The 14,368-nt window shown below is 48.2% G+C and overlaps 1 protein-coding gene across 1 annotated transcript in view; it reads right to left on the bottom strand.

The window, feature by feature from the left end:
* LOC307074847 (mediator of RNA polymerase II transcription subunit 13-like) overlaps positions 1-14,368 on the bottom strand; it is a 149,821-nt gene that overhangs the window by 12,090 nt on the left and 123,363 nt on the right. Inside the window, exons 12-23 of the mRNA XM_079735232.1 lie at positions 12,469-12,547; positions 12,213-12,340; positions 11,706-11,802; positions 9,709-9,962; positions 9,013-9,188; positions 7,707-8,617; positions 6,842-7,018; positions 6,019-6,248; positions 5,359-5,557; positions 4,536-4,821; positions 1,284-1,542; positions 358-546 (exon numbers count right to left, since the gene is read on the bottom strand). Of these exons, the coding sequence (XP_079591358.1) occupies positions 358-546; positions 1,284-1,542; positions 4,536-4,821; positions 5,359-5,557; positions 6,019-6,248; positions 6,842-7,018; positions 7,707-8,617; positions 9,013-9,188; positions 9,709-9,962; positions 11,706-11,802; positions 12,213-12,340; positions 12,469-12,547 (2,985 nt within the window). The remainder of the gene's footprint in view (positions 1-357; positions 547-1,283; positions 1,543-4,535; positions 4,822-5,358; positions 5,558-6,018; positions 6,249-6,841; positions 7,019-7,706; positions 8,618-9,012; positions 9,189-9,708; positions 9,963-11,705; positions 11,803-12,212; positions 12,341-12,468; positions 12,548-14,368) is intronic.

Genomic DNA, 14,368 nt, shown 5'->3' on the forward strand with positions numbered 1-14,368 from the left:
GAAAAGATTTGATTAGACGATGCTACATTACATTGCATGGCATGAGATTGGGTTGAATTAAGTATTTTAATCCTCTACGACATTAAGTGGTGTTTGATTCCATGTGATATAACTAACGTACCATACATTAGATCTCATCCTTTCACACATCCAGACGCATCCAAATGTAGGTTTTAGATGTAGGAACATGCCCCATCTGGTGTTACGTTAATCCAGTTTTTGACAACACAACATGTAAAAGTCACCAATTCCTGACTAATTTAACACAAAAACTTACTCTTACTTGACATTTTATTAACATTCTAAAATAAAATATATATATACCTCTGGGTATGTATATCCTCCCCATCTCCCTACCTCTGAACCCTTGAGCACCGAGTTGATGGTGGCCACCGGTCCGAAGCCGGTCAGCGACCTGACGTGTGTGTGCTTGGGCAGCGGGCGCCGGCACTGGGCATAGCAGGAGAAGGCCAGGGAGCGGAGTTGCTGCAGGTAGAGGCGGCCCTCCCCGCCGGTGGGCTGCAGCAGGCTCTGACACGGCACCACCTGGGAAGGGGGCAGCAGAGAGCATAGAGACATCACTAACTGTCCTCCAAGAGGACAGGGGGGCGGCAGAGAGCATAGAGACATCACTAACTGTCCTCCAAGAGGACAGGGGGGAGGCAGAGAGCATAGAGACATCACTAACTGTCCTCCAAGAAGACAGGTGGGCAGCAGAGAGCATGGAGACATCACTAACTGTCCTCCAAGAGGACAGGGGGGCAGCGGGCAGCATAGAGACATCACTAACTGTCCTCCAAGAGGACAGGTGGGTGGCAGAGAGCATAGAGACATCACTTACTGTCCTCCAAGAGGACAGGGGGGCGGCAGAGCTCATAGAGACATCACTAACTGTCCTCCAAGAGGAAAGGGGGGCGGCAGAGAGCATAGAGACATCACTAACTGTCCTCCAAGAGGACAGGGGGGCAGCAGAGAGCATAGAGACATCACTCACTGGGTAAGCAGATGGTATCTGATGAAGCAGTAAATAAACCAGTTTGTATTTGTAGCATCAGCGCGGGGCGGATGGTCTCTGATGGGCCAGTGAATAAACCAGTTTGTATCTGTAGTACCAGAGCGGGGCAGATGGTCTCTGGTGAACCAGTGAATAAACCAGTTTGTACCTGTAGTACCAGAGCGGGGCGGATGGTCTCTGGTGAACCAGTGAATAACCCAGTTTGTATCTGTAGTACCAGCTTGGTGCGAATGGCCTCTGGTGAACCAGTGAATAAACCAGTTTGTACCTGTAGTACCAGCGCGGGGCGGATGGTCTCAGGCAGCAGCTTGAGCATCTCTGTGTAGCAGCGCAGTAGCCCCAGCAGCCAGATGCTGCCTGGCTCCACCTCCTCCCCCTCGTCCTCCGGGCACCCGCCCCCTCCATCCCCCGCTCCGCTGGAGCACAGGAAGGGGTCAACCATGTAGATGACGATGGCGGGCGGGTGGGTGAGACTGTCCACCGACTCCCCCAGCGTAGGGATGCCTATCCTCGCTTGCTCAGGGGTCCTGGAAGAGAAGATAGGACACAACAAACAAAGGTGGATTATACTCAATAGACTTCTGAATAGTTCCGTGTGTATGTGTATAGATTAATTAATTAGTATTTTTTCTTTAAAAAAAACAACTGCTTATCATCTGGAGGCACAAAACATTTCTGCCCATTATTGTATCCCAATGTGTATGTAGACCAGTCTCTTGTTTCCCAGGACTATACTGTAAAACTTAACTGACCAGTAGTTATATATAGTCCATGATTGAGTGTGCAGCCCAAACCATAATGTTGTCTTTACTTTATTCTTTATTGTATTATTTACTGAATTCCTTATTGAATTCCTTACTGTATTATTTACTGTATTCTTTATTGCATTATTTACTGTATTCTTAAAGATCCCATGGCATGAAAATTGTACTTTCTGAGGTTTTCTAACATTAATATGAGTTCCATAAGCCTACCAATGCTCCCCCAGTAGCTAAAAATTTCGTTGGGTATAAAACGAGCACCAGGCATTCTGCTCCGCCTTTGAAACAACGAAGCTCAGACACCCCGTTTTGGAATTTTCCACTTATGTCGTCATTAGGTGAGATGCCACCTCCCCTTTCTCTGCCTTGCCAGCCCAGAGAATTTGGCCCGCCAATGGGCAACGACCATGCGAGAGCCACATGTGTGTGCGTGTGTGTGTGTGATTACATCCACTGTAAGGCAAGTTACAGTGGGTGTACACTTCTTCTTCTTGTACACTACTTTGTTATTTGGATAACCATTCTGCTGTTGGTGTTATGGCGCAGTCTCTGGTATTTCCACAACGAGACTGTAGTTGGGGTTATCTCAGCCATTGTTGAGAGCCGCTGCCGCGAGGCACCACCACCACGATGCACCATCGCCACGAAGCACCACCACCATGAAGCACTACCGCCTGGCAGCGGGCAGCACGCAGTTCAGTCTACTTCAGATTGATGTGGAAGTGGAAGAACCAGAGACGTTGGAGAACCCAACGCAGTCGTTTGTGATTCATTATGTCGTCTGGAGGTGCACACAGCTTTTGGCCGTGATAATATGTATTATATGATATGAATTCTATGATATTATTTCGATATAGAGCTCCAGGGCTGTAACGCAAGTGTTGTACACTTCTTTGTTATTTGGATAACCGTTCTGCTGTTGGTGTTATGGCGCATAACACGTCGGTTCTTTGACGTCTCTGGTATTTCCACAACGAGACTGTAGTTGGGGTTATCTCAGCCATCGTTGGGCCCTGCTGCCTGCCGCCCGCTGTCGCGAGGCACCACCGCCGCAAAGCAGCAGCGCCCGGCAGCGGGCAGCCGGCAGGGCATGGTTCAGTATACTTCAGATTGATGTGGAAGTGGAAGAACCAGAGACGTCGGAGAACCCGACGCAGTCGTTTGTGATTCATAATATCGTTTGGAGGTGCACACAGCTTTTGCCGTGGTAATATGTGTTATATGATATGTATTTTATGATATTATTTAGATACAGAGCTCCAGGACTGTAACGCAAGTGTTGTAGGCCTACACTTCTTTGTTATTTTGATAACCGTTCTGCTGTTGGTGTTACGGCGCATAACACGTCGGGTTCTCCGACGTCTCTGGTATTTCCACAACGAGACCCGTAGTGAGGGTTATCTCAGCCATGGTTGAGAAGGAATTGGGGGAAAGTAACTTTGGATTTCACTCCCTGAAGTACATGAACCACGACATGGAGGAGAAAGGGATTGTTGCCCGCGATTGTCTCCCGCTTGAGCCCCGCTTCCCGCTTCCCGCTTCCTGCTGCCGAGGGACAACCGGCTCGGCGCTGCCCGCTGCAGGAGGCGGGGGTGCCTAAGCGCTGCCCGCTGCCGAGGCGGTGAGGCTTCCTTGGCAGCGAGGCTCCGGCGGGAGACAATTGCGGTCAACAATTGCGAGCAACAATCCGTTTCTCCTCCATGCCGTGGTTCAGTCTACTTCAAATTGATGTGGAGGTGGAAGAATCAGAGAAGTCAGAGAACCCGAGGCAGTTGTTTGAGATTCATAATATCGCCTGGAGGCGCACACAGCTTTTGGCTGTGATAATATATACTATATGATACAAATATTTATGTATAATATGATAATATTTAGATATAGAGCTCCAGGACTCCCGCCGGAGCACCCGGAGTGTTCTAGAATATTTACAGAGCACGGCCAAAGGCTGTGTGCGCCTCGCCATTGCGATACATCCACTGTAAACAGAGCGCATGGTACCGTGGCCACAGGCTGCTCAGGGCCACACCCCCACCCTCCTCCTTGACCCGCCTCTCTCCTCCTCATTTGCATTAAAGCTACAGACACCGAAATGGCGCGTTTGGGGAAAGCTCAATGTGCGACTGGATCGTAGTGGCTGTATTTCTGCACAACGGCTGAATTTCGGGAACGTCTTCAAATACTGTGTTAGGGGCCCACTAATATCTATATTAAAGCATCTATAAAGTAGCATGCCATGGGACCTTTAACTGCTTTATTTGTTGTATTCTTTATCGTAGTCTTTACTGTATTCCATATTATATTATTTACTGTATTACTGTATTACGTAGTGTATTCTTTATTGCATTATTTACTGTATTTATTGATCAATTTTTATGTTAGTATTTACTGTATTCTTTACTGTATTCTTTGTTGTATTCTTTATTGCTGCCGGGAGTCACAAGTAAATCATCAACCTCTGCCTCAAGTGTGTTAACTGAACCATACACAGTTCAGATATGAAATGCTTTTCTACTACACACAAACTACATGGAGTATTATGTACATTTACATTGAGTCATTAAACACCTTATCCAAAGCGACGAGTTAGGCTGACAACAATCAAAGTACATCATAAAAATTGGAAAAACTACAAAATGATACTTAAAAAAGAACCAAATAAACAAGTGGACAATTTGCAGCCGAGCACTTGTTAGTGTCAGACCCTAAGACATGCTCTCAGAGTACCGTGTAGTGATAGGGAGGGAGGGAGGGGTTCCTACAGTTCTGGGGGTTCTGCTGGTGTGTTGGCTGGTGCTGAGGAGGAAGAGGAAGAAGAAGAAGGTGGGGGCCCTCCCTGCATCGTCTCCCCTGTCTGAGTCCCCGATGGGGCCGGGGTGGTTCCTGAGCTGAGCGCCCCAGCGGCCTGCTCTACGTCTGGGGCCCCTGGGGGATGCTGGCCGGAGGACGCTGGGAGCTGGGGGGTGGAGGTGGAGGTGGTGGTGGGGGGCGGTTGGTTGAGGGGCAACAAAAGGCTGCTGTCCAAAGGTAAGGCTGACAACTGAGGAGCTGAGAGAAGAACAAATACAGAGTTAGGTTCATGAAACAGATATGACATAACCCTGGACCCATGGCTCTACTATAGATGTAGGTTCTTGCATGAACTAAAGTTCCATTGAAGGTTATTGATGTCAATAGGCAATACAGTTGGATCAAATCTATAATGACAATAAAACAAGTAACACATGGATAAGGAGGCCCAGTAGATGTTGGTTCGGTCCACGGCTCCTTCTAGCTAAGTGTCAGGATGCCACAGAGCCTTGCTCCAGGGCCAGGGGACTGCTCCTGACCAGCTGTTTGCTCCCCACCGCTGGAGTATATGAATGAGTGTATGAAAGGGTGAATGTGAGGCACTAATGAGTGCTTTATGTAGTCACAGGTCATAGGTTACAGGTCAGAGAAGTGCTATTTAAATGCAGATCATTTACAAGGAAAAAGGAATCCTGGGAGGTCATCCATGACAAAATAAAATCAAAAATCTGAAAACGCAGCGCAAGCAGTAGACGATTCAAATCAAGCTTTATTGGTGTATGAACCCTCTCTCACCTAGCTGCTGCCTGCAGACAGAAGCGTAGAGATTGAGTTTGTTGAGGTTGTCGTTGTGGTGCTGGCCGGCCCAGGGTCCCGTGAACCACTGGTCGGGCGGATGGTCCTCTGGGCCGGCCCTCTCCCCCTCCTCCCCCACATGCACGATGCCGGTCCGGGACACCCGGGACAGGGGCCGGTGCTTTCCCAGTCGGCAGGACTGGAAGGAAGGGGGTGGTGAAGCATCATGGCTCAATTATTATTATTTAATTAAATACAACAAAAACAATGACAAAATAATATAATTAAACATTAGGGTTGAAGCAGTCACTGTACTGAAGGTCATCCCTTAAACCATGGCTGCCCATTTTGGGGCCAGCGACTTGCTATATATACACCCATATTTTACTTAAAATTAACATTTTGGCCCACGACCCTCCCCCCAGATTAAATTTTGGCCCTCCAATGGGCAACCCTGCCTTAGACCAACAGAAATATATGCTGATTCTCCTGTTTATTCTCTAACTGAACAAGGTAAACAAGGAGAACAAGGAGGAGAACAAGGAGTCGAAAAAGGTGAATTAGTGGCTGAAAAAGGAGGAGAAAAAAGGAGATGAACAATGAGGTGGACAAGGAGGTGAACAAGGAGGAGAACAGGGAGGTGAACAGGCCCCCCGGTACCTCGTAGACGGCACTGAGCTCGGTGAAGAAGGCGCGCGCTCCGGCCAGCATGAGGGGGCTGTCGGGGCAGAGCACCAGGTAGGCCACGTCGCTCGGACCCCCGTAGGGCTCCAGAAGCAGCTTGTCCCAGAGGGGCAGGGCCAGCGGCGACAGTGCCAGGATGTCCCGCTGGCGGTCGTATCCCAGCAGCAGTGGGGGGATAGGCAGTGGCTCGGGAGACTCCTCTGAACCTGGGGGGGCAGAGCGCCGTAGAGCCACGCGGTCAGGAACCAAACCCCCAAGACAAACCCAACCAAAGAGAGAGCAGAACCAGTGAGCACCTTGGGTTACTTTGATGCTATTAACTAACTACTACTCGCTAACTACTTGATCATACTTAACCTTTTGCTGCTTTATGCTGCCATTATATGCTGCCCCCTCCTAACAGCCCTGGAGGAGGGATGCCCTGTCCTGTTCCTCTCTAGCAGGCCTTTCACACATGCACTCTACAGCAGACATTCTCAAGCCAATACCCTGAGGGGCTGTATGTGTGAAGACAAATGCCCCAATCCACCCCGCTGGAGTTTACCCACCATGCCCCTAGTGTAGAGCCCGGAAAATCAGAGGGACCCAAAATACACAACCACCGAGTGGTTGTGTATTCTTGCTTATGTGTTGATGCTGCCTGTTTCTATCATTCGACTGGGAGCACAGAGTGGAGCTGCTTCCTACTTTTCTCTTCTTGTCTGTATTTTTCCTTTACCCTAGGTAAAGCCTCCGCAACGATTCATTTAGATAATGAATGAATAAAACAGGAGGATTGAGGTGATCCCAGGCCCCTCACCGTACGAGCCCCGCCCGGCCATCTTGTGGAACTGCTGCCAGGTGAGCGGGCCCTGGACATGCTGGATGTTCTCCCAGGTCCGGCCGCTCTTCTTCTTCTGGATGGCGTCCTGCAGGAAGGGCTGCAGGGACAGCAGCACGCGGACCACCTCCTGGGACGACAGCAGGCTCATGTCCACTATTGGAGAGACCCGCAAACACACGCACACCCAGACACACATGCAGACCCACACACGATCACACACAAACAGATATACATACAAAGACACACACGCACACAGACACAGACACACATGGAGACACAAACAGGCACACACACACAAGACACACACGCAGACACAAACAGACATACACACACGCATACACACAGACACACATGGAGACACGAACAGACATACACGCACGAGACACACACGCAAACACGCACACACACATACATTAACAAACACAAAAATAAAGCCTTCACAAAGATAATATATTGACAAAGCATTAAAGTCTGCAAACAAGATAATGCGGCCAGAAGGTTAAACAAGGAAACAAAGACAAATACACACACATATATATCTACAAGATAAAGCATCCGGAACACTATTGTGTATCATCCAAAATATGATACACAAGAATTACACATCCACAATAAAGTATTACATCCCAAATAAAGTATTAAATGAACAATAAAGTATTAAATCCACAATAAAGTATTACATCAACAATAAAGTATTACATCCACAATAAAGTAATACATCCACAGTTGGACACATACTATTGTGCATACACATTTCAAATGATGTAGGAGGACAACCCTTACAAATTTTTTTACTATAACTATTTGCATTCCTAGCACGCGTGCAATGTGTCCAACTCACCGTTGGCATGCGACCAGGGGTGCAGAGCCGTGCTCCGAACCACGGCCGCGTCCACAGCGCCCCCTGCAGGGTTGTCTACGTACAGCAGGCCCTGCTCCAGCGCGTTGTAGCACTCCACGCACGCGTCGCTCCCATCCGCCCATTGCTTGTCTGCCAAACAGCTCTGCAGCAGCGCGCCGTGGCGCCCGTGACAGGAGCAGCCGGGCGGCAGGTGCAGCGAGGCCAGCGAAGCCACGGGCTGCGAGCACTGCTCCTGGATCAGCAGCATGACCGACGGCGGTGCCGGCGGCGAGTCCTGTGGTCTCTTGGCGCAGGGGTCGCCCATGGGGGGGTCCCGCCGGCACAGGGCCAGTCGGCGCTCGGCTGCGCGGCCCACCTCAGACCCGTGACCGAAGATGTCCATCTCGTCTTCCAGGAAGAGGCCCGTGCCGTGTGCCAGGCGGCGGTTGACCACGGCGCTGAAGCCGCACATGCAGCGGTACTGGTCCTCGCGCGTGGAGTCGGGGATGTACACGCCCACGTCGGCGCCCTTCACGTTCATGTTGCATGCGCAGATGCAGCAACTGTCAAAGTTGCGGTCCTTGAAGAGGTTGAGCACCGAGTCGGAGAGTAGCAGCACGGCGTACAGGCTGTGTGCCTCGGGCAGCGAGGGCCCCGGCCGCACGTGGGGGTCCACGGAAGCCCCAGGGGGCAGGCCGGTGGACGGGGTGGAGGCCGGCGAGCTGAGCTCCGTGCCGTCTTGCCTCACCGAGCCCTGGCCAGAGCTGGCGGCATTGAGGCCCCGGGGGGTTCTGGGTGTGCGGGGCGTGGGCACGGAGAAGCGAGGCGTGGCGGGGGTGCCGACGGAGGCGGTGTTGGTGCTCATCTGGACGTAGTCCTGCTCGGTGAGGGTGCTGACGCTGGGCACATTGCTGGGAGGAGGAAACAGAGCATCGAGGAGGTTAACCCCTTAATGACGCTGTGAGGTCAGCCTTAATACCATGCTATATACTGTAGTACTCAGGGATAAAAAGTGCCACACCAGAGACACTCCACAGGTTATGCTGCTATCAGGTGGCAAACAAGGCGCACACAACCTCTACAGAACTGAAGAAATAAAGGTCAACTCAACAAATAAATCAAAGCACACCAACGCAATGCCCTTTCATTTGTTTTGCGTAGCCCAACTGATTCCTTGGAGTAATACAACCACCATGAATACCAAAAACATCTTGTTCAATATAAGAGAAAAAAGCCTTAAAAGGTTTTATCACATCACACCAGAACCTTCAGGTAATCCTTAGTGAACAGGAGGCGCTGGACTCACGTGTATCCGTCTCTCATGAAGGGCGTGTGCTGCAACAGGGGGGAGGAGTAGAGCTCCATCTGGGGCATGAGGGCCCAGGATGGCCGGTAGGAACACAGCTCGGGGATTTGCAGCGGGGGGAGGCACTGGCTGGGGAGGTCAGTGAGTGGGGAGAACATGGAGCAGCCCGGGGGAGGCTAGAGGGGGAGCAGGGTGGGGGGGTGTGACAATGGGACGTCCCGGAACAACAAGTTATCCTCTACTCATCAACTACCTTCCAACATTACATTACTTAAAGTACCTGTGATGACCTAGTTCATGACATCTGGTAATTTGTGTGAATGTTGGAATGCATCCATATTCTCGCCACTTTTAAATGATCAGTTTTAACAAGAACACATACCATGACTGCCTGGCTGGATGAACGACTAGATCAGCTTGTTGCTCATCACAAAACGTCACATCGCTCAAGGGATAAACAAAGGGAATGACTAAACAACTAAAAAGAAAAAAAATGATAAACTCAATTAAAACCTATCCTGTCAAGTTGTACGCTGCATTTCGGCATTTTGTTGTTCCATAGCAGCAAAGATTTTTTGTCGCAAAATGGAATTAATGTCCTCAAAGCCCTGCAAACACACACACACACACACACACACACACACACACACACACACAGACACACGTACACACACACACACACGCCACCCCTCTCACCTTGAAGTCATCATGTCGAGGGCTGATGTTGTCCTCGTCCAGCTCCATGTGGTACTCAGGGTGGGGTTGGTGGTGATGATGGTGGTAGTGGTGGTGGTGGTGGTGGTGGTGGGTGGAGCGCTGGTCTCCGCCCACCACCACCACAGGGGCCGGGGTCTCCAGACAGGCATTGTCGCGGTACGTCATGACGGGCGAGAACGCTGGGTGCTGCTCTAAAGAGGGAGGGGTGGGGAACATACGCTGGAGATCTGCTACTGCTGAATGGAGAGGGAGATAGAGAGGGAGAGAGCAAGAGCATGAGAGAGGAGAGAGAGAGAGAGAGAGAGAGAGAGAGAGAGAGAGAGAGAGAGAGAGAGGAAAAGAGAGGGCGAATGAAGAAGACATTGAAACAGAGGTGGGTGAGTCGTTTTGCAGACACCTGGATACAGGATAGATACAAAAAACCAATGAGGTTACTTTAAACAGTTAAGCAATGGATAGACAGTAGTCGCGTTTCCATCCAAAAGGTGAAGCAAATCTTTAGAAAGTTCGCAAAAAATAAATTTGAATTAGGTGCGTTTCCATCAAGTGGTTTGAGCAGAAAACTACACACATTCAGGGCTTGTCGTATCCTTTTGATAACATGCTCTCTCTTAGATCCTGATGTATAGTGGAATTGCGTTGTTTTCCATCTAATAGCTGTAGGCTAATGTTTTTTTTTTCAATGAGAGCAAGGAAAAGTTTTACCTCTTCAGCGGTCCACACACGTATCTATTATTCACATTGGCCATCAGTTCCATGGACGTATTTAAAGGATACATTGTAGAGATTTATAATTCGAAATTCTCTACAGCCTTTATACCACAGATACTCTAGGGTCTATAGCATATAAACACGTTTTCTGATTAGTTTAATGCATTTTCCACAATTTACCAGCTCTCGTTTTGAAGGCTGAACAGATAATTTGACTGGAATTACTTAGTAGGTGTCCATATATCAGGGATTAATGGACACGGTATAATTAAAGGATATACAAACATAGACATCCTATATCATATATATATGATATAGGATGTCTATGTATACAAACGCTTAAAAACATATATATATTGACGCTACAAGTTGATGTCGGTAGGGTTGCTATGGCCGGTCCTTATGCGGAAATCGGAAAGACGTTGTCAGTCCTGTGTGTTCAATATTCGCTACGTCACAGCTGTTTCGAAAAGTGTTGCTGATTCGATAGTTCAAAATTCGCATAAAATCAGGTGGATGGAAACGCAGTTACAGATATGGAGATGCATGAGGTTTTGATGATACTCAGTGATGTGGAGATGCATGAGGGGTGGATGATACACAATGATGTTGGCGGGGTGGAGGATACAGTGGTGTTGGAGGAATTGATGATACAGTGGTGATGGAGGGGTGGATAATCCAGTGACGTTGGAGAATGGATCAGGGGCGTAGCCTGGATTTTATTACTGTGGTGGCCAGCTCGGGCCAGTCTTATATTTGGGGGGGGAGGGGATATTTTAAGTGCAATATTTATTCATAACGTCGGATTATAACACTTTAAATAAGAATGATAGGTCAAAGTTAGATCAAACTAATAGTGCATATATTTCAGCTTTCATTAGACCGTTTCCGTTCAGGATTTTATTTTATTTTATTTGTTTTTTTATACTCGGGAGGGCCAGCAGGGTGGCCAACCTCTGACCAGGGCACCCCCTGGGATGGATGATACAGTGATGTTGGAGGGTGGATGATACAGCGATGTTGTAGGGGTGGATGATACAGTATTGTTTGAGGGGTGGATGATACAGTGATGTTGGAGGGTGTATGATACAGTGACGTTGGAGGGATGGATAATCCAGTGATCTTGGAGGGGTGGATGATAACGTGATGATGGAGGGTGGAGAATACAGTGCTGTTGGAGGGGTGGATGATAACGTGATGTTGGAGGGTGGAGAATACAGTGACGTTGGAGGGGTGGATGGCCACAGCTGAAGTGATGCACTCACTTGAGGGGTACGGTACGGCCACTCTCCCCTCCTTCCCTGAAGGGCGATCCTCTGCTGATTGAGGGATTATGGTTGAGTGCTGATTTGGAAAATTGCCCTAAAAAAGACGTACAAATCAATTAATCTCAACGTACGTCCGTACTTTTTAAGATAATTGACCTAATGTTGGCCGATAATTCAATGTTATACAGTGGTATATTGTGAAGTCATCAAGGTCAGCACGCATCCCAGTTAGTGGTATAAATTCATAACAAGAAGTATTTAATCAAAACATACAGTCTTCACATGATGCAAAGTATGAGGAAGGAAAATCTGTGTCATGTCTTATCATCATATCATCATTAACTTCAGTGAAATGTCAAATGTCTTTTTTTTTATTCCATATTTTGATAAATGTATTGAGTGTGTTATATTCCCCATCGGTGTTGATATTCTTGGATATACAGTAATGGTAGCCAACATTTCTTCACCATACCAGAGGCACAATTGTACGTTTAGCATCCTTACCCCTAGTTCCTCGTCATCCTCATCGAAAATGTTATCCAGATCAGAGATGTTGACGGCCAGGTCTCCCTCTCTGGTCAGGGAAGGGTTTGTTTTGGAGGATCCTTCATCTTGGCCCGATTCAACTGTGGCTGAAACCAGAAAAAAAAAGATTTTGTCAGTACATTGATTTACATGAGGAGCTTCAACATCGATACTTTAAGCAGTCGTTATGATGACGACGTGAGGCATTAGTAAACGGGGTAAATGTTTTTCTCACCTGATTTGGGGGCAGAGCTGAAAATGGACATGGCGTCATTCACGTCCAAGTGGGCGCTGTTGGTGGTGATGTCCTCACCCTGGTCATATGATCAAGAACAGAATCATCTCAAGGCTCTGGCAACTTTCCTACAAGTGGTTTCATTCATAACACAAGCATTATATTAAGAATAATACAGCATAAAGATAGGGTAAGGGTTAGGGTTGGGGTAAGGTATAGGCTTAGAGTAAGGGTAAGGGTTAGGGTAAGGGTTACGGTTGGGGTAAGGGTTAGGGTTGTGGTAAGGGTTACGGCTGGGGTAAGTGTTATGGTGAGGGTTAGGGTTGGGACAAGGGTTAGTGTTGGGGTAAGGTATAGGGTTAGAGTAAGGGGAAGGGTTAGAGTAAGAGCTGATTATGGTTCCACGTCGATGCAAAGCAAGGGGGTTTACGGACACATTACGTATTTGCGGACCCTCCATGCGTCCACCGCAAGGGCCTGACATGCAACAAGGGCAGTGATTGGTTTGCTTACTAAAACCTGACGCAGAGCCAAAACAGGTTCACGACTGCGTCGAAGCGTCTGCGGGATCATTGCGTTGCGTCGACGTGAAACCATAACTGAGCCTTAAGGGTAAGGGTAAGGGTCAGGGTTAGGTTAAAGGTTAGGTATGGGTAAGGGCAGTCGTTCTGTAAAGGTTCAGGTTAGCCAAAGTTAAAAGGTTCTGTAAGGATTCAGGTTAGCCAAAGTTAAAAGGTTCTGTAAAGGTTCAGGTTGGCCAAAGTTAAAAGGTTCTGTAAAGCTTCAGGTTAGCCACAGTTAAAAGGCTCAGTTTGCTGAGGAGCCGGTAGCCGTGCCTCCTCCTCACGTATCGGATCAGCGCATTGTCAGCGTCACCTTTACCACCACTCTGGATCAAAGAGTCTAAATGACTCAGCAGTAAACATAAATATTGTATAACCAGGTATTTTAAGTGTGATTCAAGTTGTTATAGAGAGCAAATTTTCCAGATACAAATAACATGTTATGTGAACTCAAAGCTAAGCACAGTCACTTGATGCTGCCTTGAGTGGCAATTAGCCGTGGATTCACAGAGAATACTTAATGACAAGCAGGACAAAAAGTCATGCAGTTAATCATACAAAATGCATAATTACATTTAGCATCCCAGTGCAAACTGAGACAAAATAACCATTGTAGCCAATACAATATTATATGCAGTTTATTGTATAGTTTTTGCTCAAATATTCAAACAAAAAGCTTGAAAATGCATCATAAACCATAGGCCACTAACGCAAGCAGGCCAATGGCAACCAAGCGCGCAGTCCTTCCTCACTCACTTTAAAAACCACCAGCCGCCACTGGTATATAAACAAAGGCACAAAGGTATATATATATATATATATGTTCCCTGGGTAAAGGGACATTAGCAACCCCTATCGCCTATTGACAATAACTGCTGGAGGACGTTCCTCCCTCAGCCTCCATTGACTCCCAGTGAATAACATGGGGTTCAATGGGAGAGAGGAGGAAATTCCTCCTCTGAGTGGGTGTGACTAGATAAGGGATCTGAATTGCGCCAACGTCTATTCACGAATAGGCTGGAGCCCTGGCTGCGCTATGAACCAATAAGAAGGAGTCCTGGCTGCGCTATGAACCAATAAGCAGGAGCCCTGGCTGCGCTATGTACCAATAAGCAGGAGCCCTGGCTGTGGAGCAGCCTGGAGGGAGGGCTTATCCCCTCAAGTCTGGGCTACTAGAACAAACAAACCCACTCAGTCGTATGCCTTATTTCCACCGAGAGGTGCGCTAATGTTCGTTGCAGTACAGTGCGGCTCTGTTCGCTTATATTGGCGTTTCCAGTGCCAAAAGTTGGGCAAGGTCCCGAAATAAACGCACTGAGCCTACCTATTTTTCGACA

Source organism: Pollachius pollachius, assembly GCF_949987615.1.
Source record: "Pollachius pollachius genome assembly, chromosome: 4".
Taxonomy (NCBI): domain Eukaryota; kingdom Metazoa; phylum Chordata; class Actinopteri; order Gadiformes; family Gadidae; genus Pollachius; species Pollachius pollachius.